General features: G+C 37.5%; 7 protein-coding genes across 8 annotated transcripts; 5 read left to right on the top strand and 2 right to left on the bottom strand.

Moving 5' to 3' along the window:
* The first annotated feature begins 3,091 nt into the window (after positions 1–3,091).
* On the top strand, positions 3,092–6,269 carry Sil1 (Sil1 nucleotide exchange factor). Its single transcript, XM_089838907.1, has 7 exons — positions 3,092–3,555; positions 3,630–3,799; positions 4,076–4,243; positions 4,313–4,434; positions 4,523–4,796; positions 5,183–5,250; positions 5,318–6,269. Exons 1-7 carry the CDS (start codon positions 3,369–3,371, stop codon positions 5,616–5,618), a joined length of 1,290 nt encoding a protein of 429 aa, XP_089695033.1. The 5' UTR covers positions 3,092–3,368; the 3' UTR covers positions 5,619–6,269.
* On the bottom strand, positions 5,826–8,546 carry LOC149717494 (WD repeat-containing protein 54-like). The gene is made up of 7 exons (XM_089834686.1): positions 7,946–8,546; positions 7,708–7,843; positions 7,360–7,410; positions 7,063–7,282; positions 6,244–6,406; positions 6,099–6,167; positions 5,826–6,011 (listed from the first exon to the last, which is right to left on the bottom strand). The coding sequence occupies exons 1-7, from the start codon at positions 8,159–8,161 to the stop codon at positions 5,877–5,879; spliced, it is 990 nt and encodes a 329-aa protein (XP_089690812.1). The 5' UTR covers positions 8,162–8,546; the 3' UTR covers positions 5,826–5,876.
* A 248-nt stretch (positions 8,547–8,794) lies between these two features.
* Positions 8,795–9,902, top strand: Roe1 (grpE protein homolog, mitochondrial Roe1). Its single transcript, XM_089838922.1, has 3 exons — positions 8,795–8,948; positions 9,127–9,271; positions 9,330–9,902. Exons 1-3 carry the CDS (start codon positions 8,857–8,859, stop codon positions 9,756–9,758), a joined length of 666 nt encoding a protein of 221 aa, XP_089695048.1. The 5' UTR covers positions 8,795–8,856; the 3' UTR covers positions 9,759–9,902.
* Positions 9,883–11,229, bottom strand: MRG15 (mortality factor 4-like). Its single transcript, XM_089838919.1, has one exon. It carries the CDS (start codon positions 11,075–11,077, stop codon positions 10,055–10,057), a length of 1,023 nt encoding a protein of 340 aa, XP_089695045.1. The 5' UTR covers positions 11,078–11,229; the 3' UTR covers positions 9,883–10,054.
* A 2,087-nt stretch (positions 11,230–13,316) lies between these two features.
* Positions 13,317–17,610, top strand: Dip-B (Dipeptidase B). Of its 2 annotated transcripts, none has more exons than XM_089838896.1 (13): positions 13,317–13,426; positions 14,339–14,497; positions 14,672–14,819; positions 15,197–15,262; positions 15,339–15,421; positions 15,763–15,874; positions 15,945–16,245; positions 16,318–16,443; positions 16,517–16,581; positions 16,649–16,843; positions 16,913–16,996; positions 17,054–17,293; positions 17,367–17,610. In XM_089838896.1, exons 1-13 carry the CDS (start codon positions 13,332–13,334, stop codon positions 17,499–17,501), a joined length of 1,809 nt encoding a protein of 602 aa, XP_089695022.1. In that variant the 5' UTR covers positions 13,317–13,331; the 3' UTR covers positions 17,502–17,610. The 2 variants fall into 2 exon arrangements, with proteins under 2 accessions (XP_089695022.1, XP_089695023.1); XM_089838897.1 differs by lacking the exon at positions 13,317–13,426 and adding an exon at positions 14,079–14,221.
* A 101-nt stretch (positions 17,611–17,711) lies between these two features.
* Positions 17,712–18,935, top strand: LOC149717490 (uncharacterized). Its single transcript, XM_089838991.1, has 4 exons — positions 17,712–18,362; positions 18,419–18,511; positions 18,584–18,630; positions 18,684–18,935. The coding sequence occupies exons 1-4, from the start codon at positions 18,134–18,136 to the stop codon at positions 18,840–18,842; spliced, it is 528 nt and encodes a 175-aa protein (XP_089695117.1). The 5' UTR covers positions 17,712–18,133; the 3' UTR covers positions 18,843–18,935.
* A 100-nt stretch (positions 18,936–19,035) lies between these two features.
* On the top strand, positions 19,036–20,042 carry ATPsynE (ATP synthase, subunit E). The gene is made up of 4 exons (XM_089839036.1): positions 19,036–19,136; positions 19,525–19,579; positions 19,645–19,746; positions 19,833–20,042. Exons 1-4 carry the CDS (start codon positions 19,092–19,094, stop codon positions 19,904–19,906), a joined length of 276 nt encoding a protein of 91 aa, XP_089695162.1. The 5' UTR covers positions 19,036–19,091; the 3' UTR covers positions 19,907–20,042.
* The last annotated feature ends 4,136 nt before the right edge of the window (positions 20,043–24,178 follow it).

Below are 24,178 nucleotides of genomic sequence, written 5' to 3'. Positions count from 1 at the left end.
CTAGTCCACGCGTTTGTGTACGTTCCATAGGCTAGAGGCATCTACCACCATCTTCAACTGTGTTACTCTATGGGAATATAGCATACGATGCCACTACTCTATTTACACGATTGTTAAAAAACTATCTTTGTAGCTAGGTTTGGAAAGGTGAATGGAGGGGTATAGTAGGTTTTTAGCTTAAAAGGATTTTAATGGCTAAAAAAAAGGAGTCAAAGATACTTTGAGATGAAAGAGTTTGGTCGTAAATTCCAAGGACTGTAAAAAGAGTTGTAAAATATATTACCCTTTTCCTAACTGCGGGTAGGGCCACTTTCTTTGGAAAGTGGTTTTTTTTTTTTTACCCTTTTAAGATCAGAATCGTAAAATTAATTGGGCCCTAATTGGTCCAGATTACAATGAAAAAGGTTGGGTTTTTTACGTTTACGATTGTATCTTTTTTTGCAAACTTTTAAAGTATTTGTGCTAAAAGCCCTTAAATGTGATGTTTTCGTTCTCTCTGATAAAAGTTTGAATAAGAAAAGGGCAAATGCAACTGTTTAAGTCGCTTACAATGTATTTTTGTCCGTGATATACAGGGTATTCCAAAAAGATTGGTTGGACCGAAGTGCAGTGGGGTGGTTCTAAAGGGAATCAATTTTAAGTCGAAAATGTTGAAACTTCTGACATTTTTGCCATTTTAGCCACCGTAAACAAGTATCGAACGTAGTGTTTTAAATTAGCATTGTCTCTCTTATGTAAATTTAAGAGTAATCATTTGATAAGCCTGAGATATTTGAGGTCAAAGGTTACCATGTAAAATGCTTAAACTGAAAAGCAACTGAAACGTGTTTAACGTAAAAAATTGCTGAGAAATTACTGTTTTCGAAACGATAACCAATAAATGCAATTGATTTTCTAAATACGTAGCCTAAGTTGCGATCTCGGGTTCAGTTTAGATCATTTACCTTTAGAGCATGCTTGCAACACCTATTTGCCAATCCATTACCAATGGCCTTGGAAAACTTTGAAGGCGTTTGAATAAATACGCCTGATTCTATCTTTAGAGAGATGAAAACGTGTTGATTATTTTCTCCAACGGTGGTGGCCTAGAAAAAAATTGTCACTCTGATTTTTGGGAGGTTTAGGGCTTCATTCTCGCGTATCGAATTTGGCGCGTTTTAATCCCGCGAAACTTCTCGAGCTCCTCCGAAAGAAGAAAAAGGTCGCGGTGTCTCTTTGTTGTTCCTTTTAAAGATAGTCATCATTTTTTGGGGGAACAAGACGTTATAGAAAGAAAAGAGAGCCGCCCAAGCTCGTAATGCCCTTTTCTCTCTCAAACAGTAGCTGCTAAAGTCCCCCACCCCAAACCCAACACCACCCCCTTGTTGTTTAAAACTCCCCGGGCCAAAATAGCCTCGTCTTGTGGACCCAGTGTGCCCCCTTTATTCTTCATCTCTTCGCGCTTCTTTTCAACAAAAACCCTCCCAAGGAAAAAAATAACCTATCTACATCATCTCTGTATACCCGATTGGTCGAACAGTTGCAACTTTTAGCCTGGACTTGGCGTAACGAGGAGGACCAGCAAGACGTAATTTTTTTGCAACCTGGGCACAGTGAGCTTAGGGGCTGTAGTACATTTCATTTACTTCTTCACGCGCATACGTTCAAAGAATGCCTTCAACTTTAAAGTGACCTTCATATTCCAGAGAAAATCAGGTCCCCGCACTCTTGGCTAGCTTTAAACAGTGCTATGAAATTTCGAATAATCTTTATCTTCAGTACTAGAATCTGAATTTCACTTTGCTCAACCCCAGAAGTGGCTGGTTCCTACTGTTGTTAAAAATTACGTCAAATTCATGTGTCTATTTTATTTAGCGTGATTACGTGCAAGTATCCGACCCCTCGTATATGGACCCCCTCCTGTACTTTTTCCCGGGCCCATCCAGGACCAGTAATGAGACATTTTATAATGCCCCAAAGACGAAAAAGAAAGCGTACAGACAATTGCATCTCTCTTTTTTTCTCGGGCATCCCAACCCATCGGAGAAAGTTTAGAAACTTCTTTTCGTTCCCTCGCCTTAATTCTTTTACGACCTCGAACGTCTTTTGTCCAAAAAAGGTATTAGGACTTTTGGGAGACCCAATCATTTCAGAGGCAAAATGCAATACGGGAATGGCTTCTACACTGATTGAAGCGTCGAACTGTTTAGGTGGCGTTCAACGTGGGGTCCAGTGAAAGACAGGGTTTAGTCGGAGGTCCTCTTGTTGGGGTGGTGAAAAGAACTTTGACGTCTTCTCTTCAGTGACTTGTCTTGGATACATTGAAGACTGCAATTGGCATGAATAATTTTTGCACCAGGGTACAGGCATCCCCTTTTATGCCCGAAGATAACTTTCTTCTATCTTCCATGAGAGTGTCGGCAAGACATTGTATTTCATCATACGCTTTAAAACTATGAAAGTTCAGTAGCTGTCGTTACTGCAACTTGGAATCTTTTCCAACGCGTCTTTGTCTAATAACGACGTCTGACCCTCGAGCCTTGGTTAAGGTTTTGACCCCAAACGTTTATGACATCTCATTAAAATATTGAACAACACTATCCATGACCATGTCTTCCCCTCAGGCTTCCTCGCCAAGACTGTGAGACCTGTCTTGTACAGGACCCCCTAAATAGTTGGGTGCCCTTCTTTTCTAAACTATTTTTTTTCTCACGATTTTTACATTGAACCGGCGTCTTTTGAAATGTCTTTTTTCTCACGAGGCGGTCTTTGTTGATTCTTATCTCGTCAATGGTCTATTCTTTGTTTGTCCAAAATATCGCTTATCTCCGTTATTACCACCAAGTTTTTGTCTAGTAATACCTGAATGATGGACCATACACGATGGACTTCGGGGGAAAAATGGGTTTGACAAGAGGAAAGGATTTTCGACAGTTTAATTTTAGCTCTTTTTTTTTAGAACCTATTGTAGATTTTTTTTTTAAAGTGTAGGCCTAAATATTATGTATCTTGAATGAATTTATTAAGGTATACGTAGTGCACGTGATGTATTTTTCGTTTTCCCGCATTTTTTCCTTCTTGAGGATTTGCAATGCGTATGAAATAGTTTCCAGCGTCTTTCCTGAATTAAATTGCGCTCATAATTCCCGCCAAAATCGATCACCTTTCTGTCGTGTAGTAAGATAAAAGAACTAGGACAAGTGGGTGGTAACGATGTTATATCGTCTGCTTGTGTTTCGTGTCAAACGCGACTCTTCAACACGTGTACTTCGTGCAAGCAACACCATGATGAAATCACTTCATCATCGCGTGCCTCTCTTTAGTGTATTTCCAATAATAGAATCAAATACTCTTTGAATTCGATAGAACTCGCTTCGAGACACTCAAAAATGAAGACTCTTTACTTCTTCATTTTCGTTTGCTTAAGTTTCGCGTTGTGTGATAAAGAAACCGCGTTAATACTTACCGACGTTGAAGGCGATGACGATGGCATTGTCCAAGAAGACACGGAAAATGACCCTCAAATTAACAATGAGAGATTTATACCCACAAAAGAATGGCAAGCGATAAAAGAAGGTATTGATTGAATCTTGTTCTCTATCAAATAATTTGCTAAGTTTGGGTTCAACTCTGATGATGAATGATACCAGGACAAGCCATTCCTTCTGGTCTCCATGTCCGAATGAATTTGCAAACTGGCATCAAGGAGGCTAAGTTAATGGAAGGAGATGATGGGAGTCGGTATCATTCCAAAGAAAAATTAGAGGAAGCTTTGAAGTTAATTAAACCAGAGGAAATCAAACAACTGGTGAAAGATGAGGTATATTGTTTAATAGACTATTCCATTAACCTGCGGAGAAACCGACATACAGGGGTGGTAGGCCGGCTACCTTAGGTTATTTTCCTCGCGCCAACCAAGCAAGATTCGACGTGAGACGTAGCCTAAGTTCCCGACTCGCGCTGCCTCTAGCGGTGGTACTTGGCACTAGGTTAATAACCCAAGAAGGTCACCTCCCCCCCAATCGATGTTAGTTTCTTTTCTGGAATTAATCTAATGGTCTATTCAGAAGTTTATTTTAATTGTTGGCGGTTTTAGAAAAGAAAGTTTAGGCACATTGACGATATAAAAAAGGATTTTGACGAAGTCATGATTAAAGTTAAAACCGAGACTGAAATCTTGACAGAGTTACTTAAAAATTATCCAAAAGCAAAAGATACAGAGAAAGTTGAAATATTGCAAAATATTGAATACATTGTTCATCAGGTAACGCGTGTGGTTAAACTGAGTCTTAATTATTACGTAACTTAACACGTGTGCAAATATACACTATAGTATGATGCGGCGCAAGATTTTGTTAAAATGAATGGTCTTGAGTTACTTATCCCTGATTTGAACTCTACCAACGCGAAAATTCGTTCGTTAGTGGCTTACTCCCTTGGGTCAGCTATGCAAGGGTTAGTAATAGTTTATTTCAAAACAGTAGTTTAAATCCGTGTAGGCCTATTTATTGATTGAAGGACAACGTGTTTTTATACGTGGCAGAAACCCTAAAGTAAAAATAGCCTGTTTGGAGAAGAATGTCTTGGGGCATCTTCTAAGGCTCTTGTCTTTCGATCCCGAACCGGGAGTCCGAAACCGGGCCATGTTCGCCATCTCTTGCCTAGTCAGACAATTTCCATTAGCTCAACAACATTTGTTGAAAAGTGGCGGCTTTACCGCCTTCGCTGACGTTTTCAAAAATCATAAATGGGATTTGGAAAGTCAGAAACTTCAAATGAAAATTGTCAATCTTGTACAGGATTTAATTACTGAACAGGTGATAATTGTAAACGGCCAATACCTATACCAAGAAGTGATATCTAGGGAGAAGGTATAAGATGCCTAAGTATTCGCGCGCCATAGTCCCAGTCCCCCTTTCAAAATACAAGGGGGGACGTAAAAGGAGGCGCCGGGCTATTTCGCCTCTCCTCAGTCGGAAAATACAAAGTAATTTTCGTCATTCGCGTCGCGCTGACGTGAGTTTTCAAGAAACAATGAGATGCTGGCTATAATTTAGAGGCGGGGATTAACTCCGGACCTACGTTTGTTTTGTACTGGAGATAAAGCTTGAAATGTGGCGAATTTATACCTTCTCCCTAATAAACTAGATATCACTTCTTGCCTATACTTAGAGCGTATCTGTGAATGGTTTGCACTTTACAGACGCTGGCGTCGAAATATAATAATCCTACTGATGAAACTAACCGAGAAAGAATGCGACAATACGACAAGTAATGAATGAATGCTTCATTAATGAGATATATCCTAGAGAATTTCATAAGTTCAAATAATTTGTAGATTGAATTTGGGAGCCGTTTTGGTTCAAAATGGATTTTGTAAAATAGTTCCTCGTTTCTTGGCGTCGTCCGATATAGACGCTCAAGAAAAAGTTGTGTCGGCCATGTTGGCTTTGGTTGATTATTGTTACGAAGAATTTCAGCACAATCTTTTGGAGCTGAAACAATTAGATCAAGAATTTGCCGGAAAAGCCTTGTTAGATAATGAAGACGATTATTTCTCGCAGCTACGATCCAATGTTCAGAATTTAATTAGAGCGTTGAAGAATCAACCATCATCAACATCCAAAGAAGACCTATAAAAGAAATAGGCTTAACCGCGTAAGAAAACAACGATATAAAACAACATTGCATATGCATTTTATTTGATGCTATAGAGATTTTTAAGGCCATTTGCACAGATATTGTTAATTATTTTAATTTAAAAAACATTGATCAAAAAACTATATATATATAGTAGCCTGGACAAAAGGAAAAACAAAATTCATCATCAACTTGTTTCAAGGCAATTGTTTTTTTGTTTTTCGTCATCGAATTTCAATTGGTTTTTGATGACTCATTTAATTAAGTAAGTGATATCGTAACAGATCCGAACTATCGTAACTCGAAAGGCAAATGTGATCGCCTTCCTCATTTTCAAATTTTCCACCGCACAATAGACTGTCCGTGACGCATTCGCTGAATTTATGTGATATCTGGACATGATATTGTAGAATATTGAAACTTAGAAATTTAGGCCTATACTTAGTTGTTTTTGGAATAGAATTTAAGGAATAGGTTACCACTGGAACACCTTCCGCGTCTCCTAGTTCCCATATACGGAGAAACGTATCTTCTGACACTGAAAGTAGCTGCGAGAAATTTATACAGTATAACCTTTGAACTCTGTGATATAATCCATTTTTTGTGAGAAATAAAATATAATACCAATCCTGTTCTTGGTGCAACGTCAATGGCTGTAATCCACTTAGCATGCGCGGCGACTTCGGCTATGATTAAACTGGATTCGATGTTAAATAATCGTATGTGTCCCGAACCGTAGGACGCTATTAAGGATGATTTGTACATTGATAAACTTGTACACGGGGAACTGTTGAATATTCAAATCACATAAGTTAATAATGTGGCCATTAATATGTTAAAACGGGATATTATTATAGAGGTGACACGTGGAATTATTATACTGTCACGCGATGATGACTTTAGATGTGGGAGGAGTTTATACCCACGTATAAAGTAGTACTGAGATGGGAGGAGCTACGGGGACATGACGTCAATAGACTAGTGGCGGTAGAGAGGGGGGCAGACTGTGTAGCCCTCTCTCTGGTCGCGCTATTATAAGAGGGGATACTGTCCGTGCCCAGTAGGGGATGACACTGAGCTAAGAGATAGAAGGGTATGACGTTTGCATACGTACTGCTGCCATTACTCTATATTGGTAGTCTAAATTGTATGGCCTGGGCTGACGACCTCCAGTATGGCTGCCAAAAACGAGGCATGAGATAGGAGGGCGTGACGTCCCGAGAAAGTTCGTAGTACCAGACTATAGTCCCTTTTCAAAAGTCGGGGGGGGGGGTAAAGTAGACTCTGGTGTTTGACCACCTTGTTGTCTTAAGACGGAACACTGATTGGTCTGTTTACGTCATCGCGATATTAGTAAAGTACCCGATCATATGATTTCAAGATAAGTATGCCCCGTGTCGCCTTTATAATTTTATAGTTATCGGTATTATTATTATTTTTTTTTTTGCGAACCCAAAACTCTCGATGATTGCTTTATTTTCGAGGGTATTGTTGCTATGGGTCCATATGCAAATTGCGCCGGATGAGTCGGAGGTAGCGAGGACGTTGCTTCCGTTACATATGTCAGTAATGGGTGAGGAATGGGCACCGGTTACTTTTTCGGAAAATGCAACTTCTCCTTCGTCAGGTACGGAAAAAACTAAGATGCTGCCGCTATATGTACCTGTTAAAAGATTTCAATCGTGATCGATCAATTATGATGTCAATTACTTTGGCTGGAGTTTGACGCGCGCTAATTACCAATGCAAAGCAATTCAACTCCAAGTACTCCAACTCCTAAGGCGTACGTTTCTGTAAAGTAATTAGAATTAATTTACTAGATTAATAACTATATTTAACATCTTTTCAAAGCTATCTATTTTAAATGATGAAAATATAGGCCTAATAATATATCAAGTTGTAATTGCCCCTGAATGTTAGTTTCTCCCTGAACACCGGTGTACTGAGAGTGGAACACTTCTAAAGGCGCTCAAGTGAGCCTATTACTATTAGTGCTCCATTTTAGGTTGCCGTGCGAATTTCCCACTTAAAGACTAAATCAATACGTTTGACACCTACAGAAATGGTAACGCATAATACGAAACGAACCTTCCATCTCCTCATTATCTTGGTTTTTAAACGCGTGCCAATGTAGGAAAAGGGATCCATCCCACTCGTAAATCTGTATTCCTCTTTGAGAACACACCACTAAAACCGTTCTCGCTCCAACCGTAACCCATTTTGCCTGTAGACAAATTTAAATCGCGTACGTAACAAGTTAACAAACCCAATACAATTAATTACACGGTGCTATAAATAAACCCAATCGCGCAACATTGCGACTCACCTGTAAGATAACGTTAGTAGAATTAGAGGAGCCGGATATCTGACAAGGTAGTTCCTTGTATTGTATCGTTTGATTTTCAACTGAACTAATTATCACAGAATTTAGGTGCGTGATGGCGTAATGCTTTCGTGATTCATTTTCGATGAAAACTGATAAATTATTTGGTAAAAACGAAGCTGAGAGTGGCAAAGAAATGGTCTTTTCTTTAGCAAACATAATTACGCAATTTCTCGTCTTAATTTTCCCTCTAACTATCGTCGCGTGTTCGTTTTATTTCGCGTCAGTCACTCTGCTCTCTCTCTCTCTCTCTCTCTCTCGTCTACCTCCTATAATCCCTAGCTTTCTCCATTGGAAAACGATGGTTGCTATGGCAACGGCGACTGGATCTCCCGTACCCGGCCTCTCCCGTCTCTATGCTCTATAGGATATATAGGCCTATTCTTGACTTTTCCCGTATGAGATGGAAATAGGCCTAGATCGAAACTCTATATCGATTGGCCTATTTTTTATGCTACCAGTGTTTTGTGGGTAGATCTATTTGTGTTATGATTTCAGGGGATATGTATCGAATTTTCCAATATATTTGATTGAGCAAAGGAGGGACGGGGGTTTCATTCGTTCAACGGTTTCTAGTCCGTTCCCGGGGAGGGGGGTTGAAAATCGCCAATTCCGCCCCAGAAGCCAGAACACATAAGCATGTGTAATACTTGTAAATATTTTCGTAAGATGTGATTGGTAGCGGTTTAGCATAGGAGAAAGATCCTTGTAAGAGATTATCTACTGTATTCCCATTGCTACTCCCGTCTTCATACTTCTTGTTTTTTCGCTGACGTCACTTTATAGCCCGTTCCGTTCTCGCATCTCTATGGTTCTCGCTTCCTTACCGATTACGAAAGAAAGAGTAGATCAAAATGTCGGCGACTTTGAGCATGTGTTTGCGAAGTTTAGCGGGAGGCCGCTCGAAATTTCCAATTACAGTTTTGTCAGGATGTAGAATTAATAAGTACGAATTAATTTTAAATATATTTAAGCTTCAATTTTAAATGGTAATCAAGGTCTTCTTCTCTGTTTTCTTGTGTAAAGCGTATTTGAAGTTAAGCCTTGGCCATTTAAAATTGCATCATTTAATTATCACTGGGCTTTAAATTGCTTAGAAACTAATTGTACTTAATATTTTAAAGGTTAAATTATTCCTCCACCGCAACTGGGCAGACAAATACAGCTAATGAGCAATCTGCAGAACCAAATGGTCAAGATATAAATGCTAAAATAGTGGGATTAGAGGAACAAAATAAGAAATTAGTAGAAGACATTAAAACTATCGATGTAATTCTTATATTTGCATTATATAATCTTTGGCCTCTAAAATTTTAAAAAATTTTAGGATAAATATAAACGATCATTAGCAGAAAATGAAAATGTTCGTCAACGTATGAGAAAACAAATAGAAGAAGCTAAGCAATTTGGCATTCAGGGATTTTGTAAAGACCTTTTGGAAGTTGCTGATGTTTTGACAATGGCCATAGATACAGTCCCTAAAGAAGCGCTATCTCCTAGCAACCCACATTTACAACAGCTCTTTGAAGGTCTTAAAATGACTGAAGCACAGATTATGTCGGTATTTAGGAGACATGGACTAACTCAAATCAATCCTATGGGGTATAAATTTGATCCAAACGAACACCAAGCCCTGTTTGAAATGCAAGACCCTGAGAAAGAACCAGGAACTGTAGCTGTTGTTTCAAAATTAGGTTATAAATTACACGAAAGAGTTATAAGACCAGCTATGGTTGGAGTTGTGAAGAAATCTTGAAAACATTATGAAGAAGATAAAAGAATATAATTTAAGCCAGTTGTAAAGTTTCACTTATATTAGTTTACTTTGAAATATTGTGAACCTTTTTTTATGGTAAAAAAAAATAAGAAAAATACAAAACTTATGAATTATTTGAATTTATTTCAAAGACTTTTAATGACATTTTACATTGACACTTTTCAATGAACACTTATTTTACGAATGATGGGTGAATCTGTAGTGTGCTGTTGTAGAGCTTTATTGTTTCAACTTAGTAACATTGTCTCTTGAACTTTCAACAGCATTGAAACCATTCAAATAGCTTTACGATGATATTCAGGGGGAGCGATAGCGTAATCACTTAAACTAAACAATGATGAATTTCTAGCCATGTATTTCAAGAAATCATGAATGTGATTCAGCAGCAGTTGCACATTTTTCTCATCCAATGGTGTATAGGCCAGCATTCCTCCTAATTTAACGAACAGTCTTACTAAATGAATGGCCCCGTATAATTTAGACATTGGAGTATCAGGGTGTTCCGTCAATAGATCACCATATTGAGGCCTTTCAAATTTGTATAGCAATTGGCTGCCCAACATGACATTAAAATACTCCTTGATGCCATTAGTAATTTCCAATACTGCACTCTCTTTATTAGTGGAAGTATTTTTAGCAGACGTTTTCTGTTTGAGATATTCATCTAAGATCTGTTCCACGTTTGTTCTGGCTGGGAGATCAACCAACTTTTTTTGATGAACAACATTATCCCAATCATCAACCAACCAATGTTTAAGTTCATCTGGTATTTTAACTTTGATTTCCACCCTAGTTAGGAAAGATTCCTCGCTTTCAACATAAGGATCTACACGGTTTCTTTTCTTGCGTTGTTGGCTCTCCGTTAAACTTGTTTCAGATTGTTGGCTAGTTGAGGCTGAAGTTGTAGCTGTTGTGGTTGTTGTTACAACGGGAGTTGGAGGTGCGGTAGTGACGGGAGTGGCTGGTTCTTTAACCTTTTTTACTTTCTCTTGGGATGGAGTTGAAGATCTTTCCTTTTCAGCAGCGGGTTCCTTTTTCCCTTTGGTAGCTTTAGTCTTTTTAGTTTTGATGTGCGCCTTTTCTAATTCTTTCTGCTTTTGAAGGTTAGCGTCGTTATATTTAAGGACTCTACTCTCGGGTACCCATTCGTCCCAATTTTTGTTCCAACCACTGTAATGGATGAAGTATTTGATTTGTTTGTCTTTGGCTTGAGATTTGATGCATTTGGCTTCGTATAGTAAGGGACCATGGAAACACAGAACTTTTTCGCTTTCTTGGAAGCGAAATTTTGGTGGCATTTTTACTTCGGTTTTAAATTTTGATAAGGAATGTCAGTTTAGTAATAGTTTATTTGTAATTAACGCGATTGATTTGACGTTAAATTGAAATTGACATGCGTCTTAACCCTAACCGCCGGAATGTCTCTGGTTGCCTGTTTGGAGGGAAAAGTCTGGAAAACTCCACCGGCTAGTGGCGAGACCTAGTGGTCATACTAGTCAATTATTTTGGAGAGAAATTTGAAAGATGACACGTGGATCTTTGTTATTCTATTAAAAATGATAAAATAATGAAACTATTTATTTAATTTATAATTAATTTAACTTATAAATTGTTTAAGGCTAAGAACAGAAAATTTTTATGGGGCAAAAATTTAAACGCATCCAACTTTTTTTGGGGGGGGGGCACACATTGCAAGTTTGCAACACATCAGCCATTTTGTGGGTGAAATTGAACCATTTCTTATTAAAATCGATGAGTTTAAAAGGAATTTATAAAAACAGCGCCTCTTCATTAGTGTTTTGTTGGTTTTTGTTTTTGTTTTCTATCTGTTCATATTGTTCTTTTTTATGTGCTACTATGCTGTTTTTGTTTTTACCATGGAGGGGGGTTGTACCCAAGCCCTGGTGGCTTCACAACCCTATCCCTCGAGTTCCACTAAATAAATAAATAAATAATTTTTGATTTTTCCCCAATTTTGTTACGTAATAATGACATCCAACGCGGATACCTCCAATCGTTCATCATTTAAATTTAATTCGTATCCTTAAAAACTTAAATCGAACAATTAGAATAATTCTTTTGAACATAAATTATACAAAATGGTACTGCATTGAGTCTGCCTCCGTCAGTTAATAATGCCTACTCCCCCAACCCAGCGTTCATCATTTCCATAGCAATTTCAGCGTAACACTTCAGTACTTTCTTCTAAATCTTTCACTAATCTTTAAGAGGAAAAATAGTTGCTAAGTATTGGCCTATATTACGTAAGCTCGTCCGGGTAACAAAGGGATAAACTTTGTCGAAAAATACACTTATTAGATTTACTGAAAGTATAAAGTGTAGTGCTATAGTGTACGGTTGGTCAAACTGTAGCTGTATTATTATGTTTTTCAACAAAAACAGTTACCTATAATGGGATATAATGGTTTTGAAAAGGCGTATGACGTTTTGCTAATGAATATTAAAAATATCGCAAAACTGTTGAAATGATAATAGTTTTGGCATAAGGATTACCATGAATGTATTCGATTCTACCCTAAATATTGGACAAGGTTCTAAATGCACCCAAGGACTTCGTGATCTAAATAATAGAAACGTTCCAGGGGGAGGGGGGGGGGTCGAGTATTGGGCCAAAGGCCTAAGATGGGGCTTCAAACAGTAACCAGTCCACAAAATTTGGTCTGTATTCGTTTAAGTCATATCTAATGTCTTTGGATGGTCCCAGTATCTATAAATGTTCAAACACCAGACTATGTTACCCCCGACTCTTGAAAAGAGTCTGTTCGATTAATATAGTGTTACTGAGAGGGGAGGAGCTGCGGGGACGTGACGTCAATATTGGAAGTCTAAATCATACGGTCTGAGCTGACGACTTCCAATATGGTCGCCAAAAACCGAGTTAAGAGATAGGAGGGTGTGACGTCGCGAGAGAGTTCGTGGTAGCAGACTTAGGAAGTCATTTTTGACGCAAGCTGAAATCAAAGGGTTTCATTGTTGAACCTAGTCATAGCCAGACATAAGTACTACTGGGTGAATTGGGAAATTTCATGACATCTCTGTAATAGCTTAAGGGAGATCCTATTACAAGGGGAAAATTCTGAAATTTTACATCGTCATTGCTACGTTGCGTAGTTCAGACTTTTGCGAAAAAAGAAAAATGTGGTGGTGAAAGTTGTTTGCCGTAGTTGCATGGCATCGGCTATTATATTATATTAGATTAGTTGAAAGGAATTAGTGCGAAGCTTTCTTTTGTAGAACACTGTCATTTGCTGATTCTCTCGGTGCCCGCCGTTTTTCTATAATCTTTAATTCATCATTTTATCGCTTCCTTAATTTTTTTTGAGAAGAAAAACGTTCTGTTGAAGGAAATCAAATTAATTTTGTTGACTTTTCGTGAAAGTTTTTTTTTTCTTTTCGAATTTTTATTTGATTTTGAACTCTAGCTCGAGACGCGCGCGTGAAGTGAACATTGTCGCGCCGAAAAACGTTCAGGCATTTGATTAATTTATTTCATTTAATGATTTTATAGTCGTGTTAAGTATTCAATTAATTATGTTTAATTTAAAAACGAGCTCCAAAGAGGCGAAAGTTAAGAAAGATAAAAAATTCAGTACCGATGGAAAAAATAGCATCAAAAATTATTACAGGTATTTCATTTTTCGTTCAATAATCAATGTTGTAGATAAGAAAAAGTGTTGTTAAGCAGAATACAGTGTTATATAGTTATCAACTAAAACGGTCGCTATTTGCTCTTAACTATAGTCAATTTATATATATTGCTATACGAGCGAGAAATAGAGAAGAGGTAGGACGATGGTGGCAACAATAGCACATTAGAAAATTTCAAACAAACGCGTGTCTATTTCATTTACCAAAATCTTAATTAAATCTAAATTAAATTAATCTAAATTAATTGTGTTTATTTTAATGCAGAATCTACCTCATTAACTATGTTTACTTCGATACAAACCCAACCTTATTAATTGCTATGCCAAAATCTACCAAAAATAATTGGTTTAATTGACTTCACCATCGCCCTAACTAAAATCCAAAGCTTCCTAAAATATTCCTTTTGTTTAAATTGCACTTCCCAATTATAATATAAAACTTATCTATTTTTAAAATTCGTAGAAAATTCCGTAACCTTGAAATTTCAAATAAAGCGGGGGTTTAATATAGGCAGACATCAAGAAGTTGATTGACCTTGCCAGAAGGGAGGCCTTTGTTGGCTAGTCTGTGTCTGTCAGATAAACTCGAAATAATTTCCATTGGTTAAAAAAGCAAGCGAGCTGTAGGGGAATCTTCGGTAGACGTGTCAGACGTTTTTTTATAATATTGATAGTGATAGTATTATTTATCCCAATCGCTGGGGGCTCAGAAATACAGTCAATTTCAATTATCCATTATTCGCTGCATCCATCGGAATATTTTCTGAGACCAAAGTATAGTAATTTTATTGATTTGCCGGGCGACTTTCGTAGACTATAGACGGCTTTATCCGTATCATTTTTCGTCAGGCTGTATTCGTTTCAAAAGGGGCGTTGCATTTTCTATTGCAGAGCAAAGATTAGCTCTAGTCACGATACAGCCCTATGGTTTGCAAAGATTCTTAACAACAAAGGTGATAAGATTAGGCCTACGGAACATATATATAGCTCCGAAACATCAGGAACAAAGCACTATTATTCGTCCAACGAAATGGCACAATATTCGAACACGTAAGACACCCATCGATTGATTCCTTAAGCTTTTTTTCGTCCCCTGTCTAAATTGTCTGGCATGGTAGTTGCGTAGTACCGTTCCGTGAATACGTTTGTCGTCTCGCAATTAGTCTAAAAATATGTTGTTGTAATTAAGGATATTTTAGTGAGCAATTTAATTGGTTTTTGTAGCGTCCCCACTTGTTCTCTGACCTTGGTCAAAAGTCCGTTTGAACAGACGGATCATGACGCGACGGTTCTGATCGCCCCTTCAATCAAAGCCGAGCATTTATCGGGATCGCTCAAGCAATTACTTCCGGCTTTGCAACAGTACAAAGACGTAGGTCTTATTCTTATACTAGAAAAAAAAAGTGTAACTAAGTATATAAGTGTGACATGTGGGTAATTTTTATTTTAAGTCGCGGTATGTTATACTTTCAACGTGAGTCGTAAAATAATATTTTATTACAAATATTGTACAGGAGGATTGATACCATTTACACCAGGAGGCGAAGCTACTTGGTGCTGCACTTTGTATGCCAATTACCCTGGATTCCTGGTGTTAATAGTATCAATTCCCCTTGTCTGAAAACTATGCATTGCAACAAGGATTACAAATATCGTTTAACATTTTCTGTCATACTTATAACTACATTGTTACTTTGGCAAACTTGACTATTTCTGATTCACCCGATTTCTCTTTCGCTTAACAATAAGATCGATGATGCAGCCGAACGTGATATAAGCCTTCACTTTGTGCCTGAATTACCTTCCAGGAAATTGGTAATTTAATATAGAAATTAGTAATTTCTTTAGCCATTGATGACTAATTATCCATTATACTTAATCAACGCCTTAGATTTATTCTCCTATTGGACCTTTAGAACGAGATTACGATGATATTAGACGAGTTTTTGACGCTAGCAACTCTGGAATCAAAAGGTGCTATAAATGTTCTGTTAAGAGGGGCCGCTCACTCAGTGTAATCGGTGTACTATATTCATTACGCGTAATCTTTAAAAACCCCACCCTTGACAGCGCTAAAATGATTAAAAGTAACTCGTAATTCGTGTAGGGGACTTTGGCATTGATTAGCCCCTCGAAATGTTCCGATTTTCGTTATGGTTTTATAATACGTTTATCTAAGATAAGGAATATTCATTATTCATTGTCATGGGTATATTGACTCTTTGGGTGGACTTTAAGAGGGTTTATTATTTATTACCCTTAATTTAGAAGGTGGTGGTAAAATTAACACCTGGTTTTTGAATTTTGTTCCTCAGGGCCCTGTCCTCAGGCAGTAGGAAACCACTTTTGACTCTTCCAGGGGGTTTATTAGACTATAAATATGCTGACCTTGTATCCATTCTCGGGGCCTTACACGCTCTCTATGTGGTACGAAATGTTTTATATAACACCCTTATGGATAGTCAGTCGTCTTTCAACCCATTACAATTGTACTTAGCCTTTGGAAGTCAGGGAAAGTCTACCTAACAAGAAAACGAAGGCTGAGGACCTTGGTATCACGAACTTCCCCACCTCCACCATCGATTTGACCTTGAAATTAGCTCAAGGTATCGAAAGTGGGAAGATAGTTTGCAGGGATATCGGTGGTTCTGACCCTGAAAGGATGGCCGCTCCTAACGTCGCTCAGTACGTTCAGGAAATCTTTAACGGAACTCCGGTTAAAGTTGAAGTTATTGAAGATAGTAATGTCATTCAAAAGGAGTTTCCGTTGTTGGGAGCTGTCAATAGATCCGCCAAAGGTAACTGGATCAGTAGTTGATGGCAGTAACCATACCTGTATTGAGGTTAACGTGTTTGGGATTGTCTTTAAGGCGTCGAACGACATAGAGGTCGCGTCATACTGTTGACTTATGAACCAGAGGACACTGTTGACACAACTCTCTTATTGGTTGGCAAGGGTGTCACTTACGACACCGGTGGAGCTGATATTAAAGCCGGTTCGTTTGCGTTTTACTTTCGTTTAAGACGTTTCTTTTAGACACATTTGAGAATTGGTAAATGTTTATATAGGCGGTGTTATGGCCGGTATGCACAGGGACAAATGTGGTGCCGCTTCCGTAGCTGGTTTCTTCCAAGTATATAAGATTTCCATTACTCTTTTGGCATAGTTCCACAAAACAATACGTTATTGTTGATTCACAGACATTAGCGCAATTGAAACCAAAGGGCATTAAAGTCATCGGAGCAATGGCTATGGTTAGGAACAGTGTTGGGTCAGATTGTTACGTCTCTGACGAACTTATCACCAGTCGGGCTGGTGTTCGAGTCCGAGTTGGTAACACTGACGCTGAGGGTCGAATGGCCATGACTGACCTTTTGTGTTTGATGAAAGAAAAAGTAGGCCTATTTTATATTAATTAACGATCCTTGGTTCTGGGTCCTAATTAAGGCTTCGTCTTGCAATAGGCCCTTAAAGAAACGAATCCATATCTCTTTACCATCGCGACATTAACAGGGCACGCTGTATTAACAGTCGGCAGTGGATATTCGGTATGAACCACTAAGTTATTGTCCAAGAATTTGTATAAATTATACTCTATATATCAGATAATCATGGACAATGGTCCAGCCCGAAAGGAAAACGTGGCTCAACAAATCCAAAAGGCTGGTGACTCTGTGGGTGACATGTTTGAAATTTCAACCTTGCGTAGAGAAGATTATAACTTTGTTAAGGGAAAGTCCGAATACGAGGATTTGTTGCAATGCAATAACGCTCCATCTTCAAGGACACCCAGAGGTCATCAGTTTCCAGCGGCCTTTATGATTTTGGCTTCTGGGCTCGATAAGGTTTGTCATTCTTCAGGACCATTTTTTTCCACGTACTTGTCTAGATTCTAAAAGAACTTGGCTTATAATGTAGCACGGAATCGATAGCACATTGCCTTTGCGTTATTCGCATATTGACATCGCGGCTGCCGATGGTCCGTTTCCGGGTATCCCATCCGGTTCTCCAGTAGCCGCCTTAGTGGCTCAGTTCTTGTTCCGAAGAGTTTAGAAGTACTATCTTACGTACTGGTTACTCTATAATCTTCTTACGTTTACCTGACACGAAACTATATATACTTTTGTAAAACCACAATGATGGGAATAAAATTATAAGAAAACCTGTCTTTTTATTCATTCTGGTCGCTCTTTAAATAAATAAATAAACATTTTGAAATTGGCTGTTTTCAAATTACTTATGGTGTACTCTTAGAAACCTTTATCTACTAATGACATACGCGCTCATCGAATTACTTGATAATGATTTAGGCCTTGTATATGGCGTTGTACATTATAATTTAGAGGGACTATATAAGGAACGGGCAAAGGTTTAATGAAATGAAGTGGTTAAGCCTAATATTATTGTTAGACATTAAAACAAATAGATGAAATACAATTTGATAATGACAACCGAAAACTGACCCATCCCAACCTACCCCAGCTACTCTTTATATTTGGCCTACTAGTTCACTACGAGCTGTTTTCAATTTATATATATTATATTCTAAGAAACCGGACTTTATCTACAATCACATCGTATCGAATTACTTGATATAGTGATAATAATTTAGGCACTAAATCTCGGATTGAGGGTTTCAAAGTTTAGAAAGCAAGTTTCAATACGGATCTTGTTTTGTCTTCAAAATGAAACAAGGGTTAAAAATATTGTTTTTGTCGGCCATAGTGGTGATTTCGGACTTTGTAGCCGTTGAAGCCCATTTTGGACTGGGTTCGCCGTCCGAAGTTTACTCTAGTTTACCTTATTTGAATGATCTTTCAAATGACGTTGATGATAACCCCGTACTAAATGAAATCTCGAGACAACTCGGGAAAATTAAGCATTTGCAACAAACTTTGTTGGATCGTCACCCTGGTAATTTAAAATTAAATCAAACCAGCTTTTAATCACAACTAATTGCCTAATTAAAGAGCTTAGGGACATGATGATGTCGTCTTGTAAGAGATATAAACGGTACAGTCCTCCTCCTCCTGGACCCGATGGAATGTGCCTATGTAACTCAGGTACAAGCGTACATGGTTGTATTTACAATATAATAATGTATAGTTCACTGATATACTGATAATTCCCGAAAGCTAAGGGTGCGAAAGGTGACCAAGGGTTTGTTGGATTTTCTCATAGAGTAAGTTATCTTTCAACACAAGTATTTGGTATTTTGACGGACGTATTTTTTAGGGAATGACTCGTGAAGAAGTCGTGAGGTATGTGAAAGAAAACGCGGAGAAACTGTGCTACGAATATTGCCCCAGACTTGACCATGGTCAACGAGCAATAGAAAGGGAAGGACAACCCGCTCAAACCACCACTACCAGTCCTTTACCAAGGTCAATATAGAAGATATCCATACAAAATAACGTCAATATGATTCTTTATTGTATCCCTAAAATGATTAGGCATTTTTAATAAAAAAATATTCATAATAATGTCTTTAACACTGATTCATCATTCTATAGTATGATTATTTTGTTAAAAAATAATTATGTGAAGGAATAAATAGATATTAACCAACTTGTTTCGAACCGGCGCGCAGTCTGACTTGTGTCGCCCCCTATATAGAAGTTTGTGTTAATTTCTTCTAGAAAAATGGCCGAACTTGCACCGCCTGTACGAGTTTCTCCGTTTATTAAGGTATGAATTGTTTTAATAAGATTTTATATCTTAATTAAGTTAATTTAGTGTCTAAGAATATTGGGTATTAGTATAGAAACTAAATATCTTAAACATACAGTAATTTATAATGTGTTTTAAGCTGATTTCGTTAAGCCTTGGCCTCGAATTTTGCCGACATGTTACAAAATTAATGTATTTAACCGATTCAATTGATTTTAAATGTTAATTTATGAAATTAAATAATAGTAGGGGTGGTTTTTTAGTGTATATCAACGCAGTTTTGGTCTTATAACCAAAGAATAATACTTAATTAAGTTACTTCGAGGTTGGGATGGGTTTACAGTAAAGGTTAAGCAAGGTCATTGCATCAATAATATGGTGTTAATTAACAATTACGCTAATTAAGGCTTGCCGATGGGGATTCCTCGTAACAGGCATAGCTTATGGTGCCATAAGATACAGTAAGTTAAATGCTAGATCTCTTTACTTACTGAGTTTATTAAACGTGTGTATGTTTTAAAATCAGGCCAGTTAAGTAAAAGAGAGGCTAAGCTAAGAATATACGAAGCTGAGCAAAGGGAAATTAATGCCCCTAAAGTCTATCAAGAAAAATTAAAGAAGGCTAAGGGTAATTATTATATTATAATTAATCATTTGGTGAATTTTGAAATGGAACATATTCTTGACCAATATGTATTACTCTTACTCTTACAGAGGAAATGATTTATTTGGCAAAAGAAAGTGGTACACCCATTCCACCTGATTTTGACAAAACCTTCAAGATTTAAAATTAATCATGTTTTTGTGTAGACATAATTTCACAAAGAAAAAAAAATAATAAGATTGTTGAAAAATGTAGACATTCATCACCTTTGTGGGACTATAAATATTGTTTATTAAATTATCAGCTTGTTTCAAAGCCTATTTGATGACTCTTACTTACATACCAATATATTTTAATCCTTGACTCGGTTTTTATAAGCCGAGTATTTCATTGTATTTACTCTGTAAATTTTTCCAAGAGATAAAAAAAAAAAAAAAAAAAAGGAAGAACGTAAAAGATGAAATATAGGAAGTGTCCTGGTAAATTTTGGTGTCAAGGTTTTTAAGGCGTGATACCCAATTGAGGACATTCAGTTTCCCTTCTTTTAATCTTCTATTTCGTTTAACCAACTTAAATTTCACCTCTTTTTTTCTTTCTAAAAACTTTCAATTTTTATCTTCAATTGCAGATTTTTGACTTTTGAACTCAATCTCCCACACGCTAAATTTCCAATTTTAGGCATAAAAACTAATGCATAAAATAGTTTAAAGTGTAACTCAAAATGCTAAGCCTACTTTTAAAAAATAGGCTTACTGCTCTGACAACTAATAAATAAAATAGGCTTAGAGGCATGGGGGGGGGTATATGTCGTATTTACATAATGTTCCATTATTCTTATACCATATTTGGAGTATAAGGGGACACTGACTTATTTGTTAAATATAATCACATTTCCGGGATATTGTTTTGCATGTTAGGTGTTTCCATGGCCTCTATTATTTGTTTTATATGATTAATAAGTCCCTAATAGGCCCCCTTAAATCTGTATTGCAAATTAACACTCCAAATACAATTAATTATTGCATAATACAAATCTAGGCCTACTCCAATTAAATACGAAATTATTCAGAATATTGCAAAAATTATTAGGGAGCAGTAGTCGCAATAAAATTTAATATAGGGCATCTTAACCGTAATAAGAAACAAGGTGTAGCGTTTGCAGTAGTTTCATAGCATTGGTATCAATGTCTGTCCATAACAAGTAAACCCTAATTTAACCCAAAAAAGGTCTGGAGTGATTTGGTAAATTTTCCCAAATGGGCCCCTTAATATATGACCCGAAAAATTATATCCATAAGGTTGTAGTTTTATATTCGAGATGTTATTGACCTTTTTTTTTTTTTTTACAAAATATTGTCGTAAAAAAAGAAAGTTACATGTGGGGGGCCCTGGCTTGATTTAAAGGTTAATATTTTGATCACGGAAAGGGCATCAAATGGCACCCACGTATACAGCTATTTCAAATTTGGGGTTGAAGGGGGGGGGGGTAGATGTATAAGACTGTGTTTCTTTCAATAGGCCCCGCCCAGGCGCCATGTTAAGGGGGAAATTTAGCCTAGAGTTATTTAGCGACCCTCACAGGGGATTGTGAAAGCTGACTGTGACGTTTCACCCGTTTCAAATTAAACATCTCTATTATAGAAAAGAAAAAAAGGTTTATGGGGTTTTTTAACCCAAGGTAATTTACTTTGTAAAGCCCCAACCAAATTTAAAGGGAATGTGAATGAATTCTCCACCTTATAAATATAAATATTTATTCCAAATTACCTACTAACTATAGTCCAATACAATCTAAGATTAAATTAACTCCTTTATTTAACGGTACAACTTTTCTAATAACCAAGTTATATTATTTCGCGACTTCACTCGACCTTTAAAGTCATCTTACCCCTTTTATGCCCAAAAATCACGTTTCCGTCCGTTATATAGGCCTAGTTTTCCACCTCGATTAAATCCGCTGCCAAAGATGGGATAGCAAAAAGGGTTATCAAAGAAAAAATCCCCCATTCCCTGTTCAACCCTTTTCCCACCACCACTCTCCACATCTTGTCCCTAAAGACTCCCTATGTCTGAAATATTTGTTCGATCTTTTTTATATAAATATACAGTTACAGAGTGGCTTAGCTATAATTCGATGGGTGTTTCTTCTCTTCGCCAGGGTGACCACAATTCCTATATTTTATAATTTTTCCTATTTTTTCGATGCCTTCCTATTAGTTCCTATAATTTAGACAATTTTCCTATATTTTCCTATATTTTCCTATTTTTCGGAATTTTCTCATACTTTGCGCGCTCTCACTGTTGGTTTTAGTAGATGTCACTCAAAAATTTAAAGTGTGACACATGAATGTAGTTTTACATTTCTGCCACCAAGGATTAATAACATAAGCTAACGTTTAGCTTGTATTATAAATCCATGCTGCCAGCCTGCCACCATGGAGCTCTAATTTAGTAGACTTAGATGCAATGTAAGGCCCTTTTAAGGAAACATAATTCTCACTCGATAAAATTACTCCATGGAAAATGTTATGGGAAACGGCAAAAAATAAGAGTTAAAAAAAAAACTTGTCTGCTCCAGATCGTGTTTTTAGTTTTAGTTTAGCCAGGGGAGGCCAAGGGGGCACTGGCCCCCGGGGCACAAGGCTTGTTGGGGGCGCATTGAGTTCTCCATCCAACCATACTAAAAACTTGGGGATCGAGTAAAAAGGGGCCGAATAATTAAGAAAAAATTTCAAAAACACACCTTCCATAGGAATAGCATTAGACTATACTTTGCAGGCTCGTAACTCTGGTTCTACTAGAGATACGGGGATGCCCTTTGATTATAATATAATCCTATTTGCCCCCGCCATCCAACCATACTAAAACTTGGGGATCGAGAAAACAGGGGTGAAGTAAATGAGGAAAGTATTCCCAAACATAACCCTCTCCATAGGAATAGCATTACACTAATTTGGAGGCTCGTAACTCTGGTTGTTCCAGAGATAGGGAGATGCCCTTTGAGTATGTTATAGTTAGGGACGGATTAAAGGGGGGCGAGTGTGTGCTGGCCCCCGGGCACAAGGATTGTTGCCGGCGCATTGAGTTAAACTATTCCCCCTTAGCAACATTTGCTGCTCTTTTTTTCCAACTTAAGGGGGGCACATTATCTCGGCCCCCGGGTGCAAAATTGCTTAATCGGGCGTTGAGTTTAGTATTCCGTCATTTCCACGAGGTATCTGGCTAACGAATTGTATTTAATATTTTTAAATTAAGTTGATTAATACTGTTTCAGTTTGTGTTGAAAATCACGTCTTATTTATTCCAAATCATTTTGAAGTTTATATTTTCCAATTTTTTCAATGGCTAATATCCTATATTTTCCTATTATTTTAATGAAAAATCTCCTATAATTTCCTATAAATCAATAGGGGATTGTAAAAAAGAAAGAGGTCACGTGAAAGTGTTTTCAGTACTGCCAGATAACTTTAAAAAGAAGGCTGGACATATTTAAAACGTCCTACTACACCCCCTCCCCCGCCCATAATCGTTTTTTTTTGGTGGGACAAGGCCTAACTGAAAACTTTATTTTGTGGATTTGGGCGCTGCAGATAATTAAACGTTTTAATTTAAAACTGAAGGTGAGTTTTTCTTTTACTACGTGCAATATGAAGTACGTTTGCATTACATTGATGTTCATTTTTTATAAATAAACGTCCAACTAAAGGAGCGTCTGCTCAAAGGTTCAAAGCAGCTGCACCACGTGACGAAACACTTTTTAGTGCCTTCCCCCCTATTTGTTTCCCCTCCTAATCTTTTTTACAATCCCCTATTGTAAATTTCCTATTTTCCTATATTTTTTTGAAGGCTTTGTTGTGGTCACCCTGCTTCGCCATCCTAACCTTACAGTCTGTAAAGTTTCCGCCATTTTGAGGGAAAGGGGGTGGAGCCTTGTGTCTCCATCACATCTCCATAGAGATACTTTTATATGACTGTTAGAACAAGGTGAGACTTAGGAAGTTAGGATAGTGTGACGTTACTAGTAACCCAAATAAAACCCTTATCTTCGGGAATGCATACAGGTACTTGAAATCATTGTGTGTAACCGTTTTCTCAACGTATTTAGTTAGGCGGGCTTTGTGGGTAGAGCTAGACTAATCATTATGCGTGACGAATTTTATTCAACGATAGTCAGGGATAGATTTAATTTTAGAAGTAGGAATGGAGAACAGAGTAATCTGGGCGCGCTTCAAAGTCCCGGACCCCCTTCCCCTTTATGAAAGAAGAGGCGGGTCATAGCGAGCGACAGAGGTAAAAAGGAATTACGTATGTTTCACCGTCCCCGTCAGCAACGTCATCAAAACGTAGTTTAAGTGAGCCAATAAGATAATTTAAACTCTTCGTTACGTGTTGGAGGGAGGGGCTCTATACTGGGCCATGAGTCGGACTGAAGTAAATACTAACCGTTCTCCATTCC

Source organism: Phalangium opilio, unplaced genomic scaffold (genome assembly GCF_054372755.1).
Source record: "Phalangium opilio isolate 3A_F unplaced genomic scaffold, DU_Popi_V2 ptg000003l_1, whole genome shotgun sequence".
NCBI classification, from domain to species: Eukaryota; Metazoa; Arthropoda; class Arachnida; order Opiliones; family Phalangiidae; genus Phalangium; species Phalangium opilio.
The sequence above is the reverse complement of the archived record's forward strand: the minus strand, read 5'-3'. Positions and strand labels throughout refer to the sequence as shown.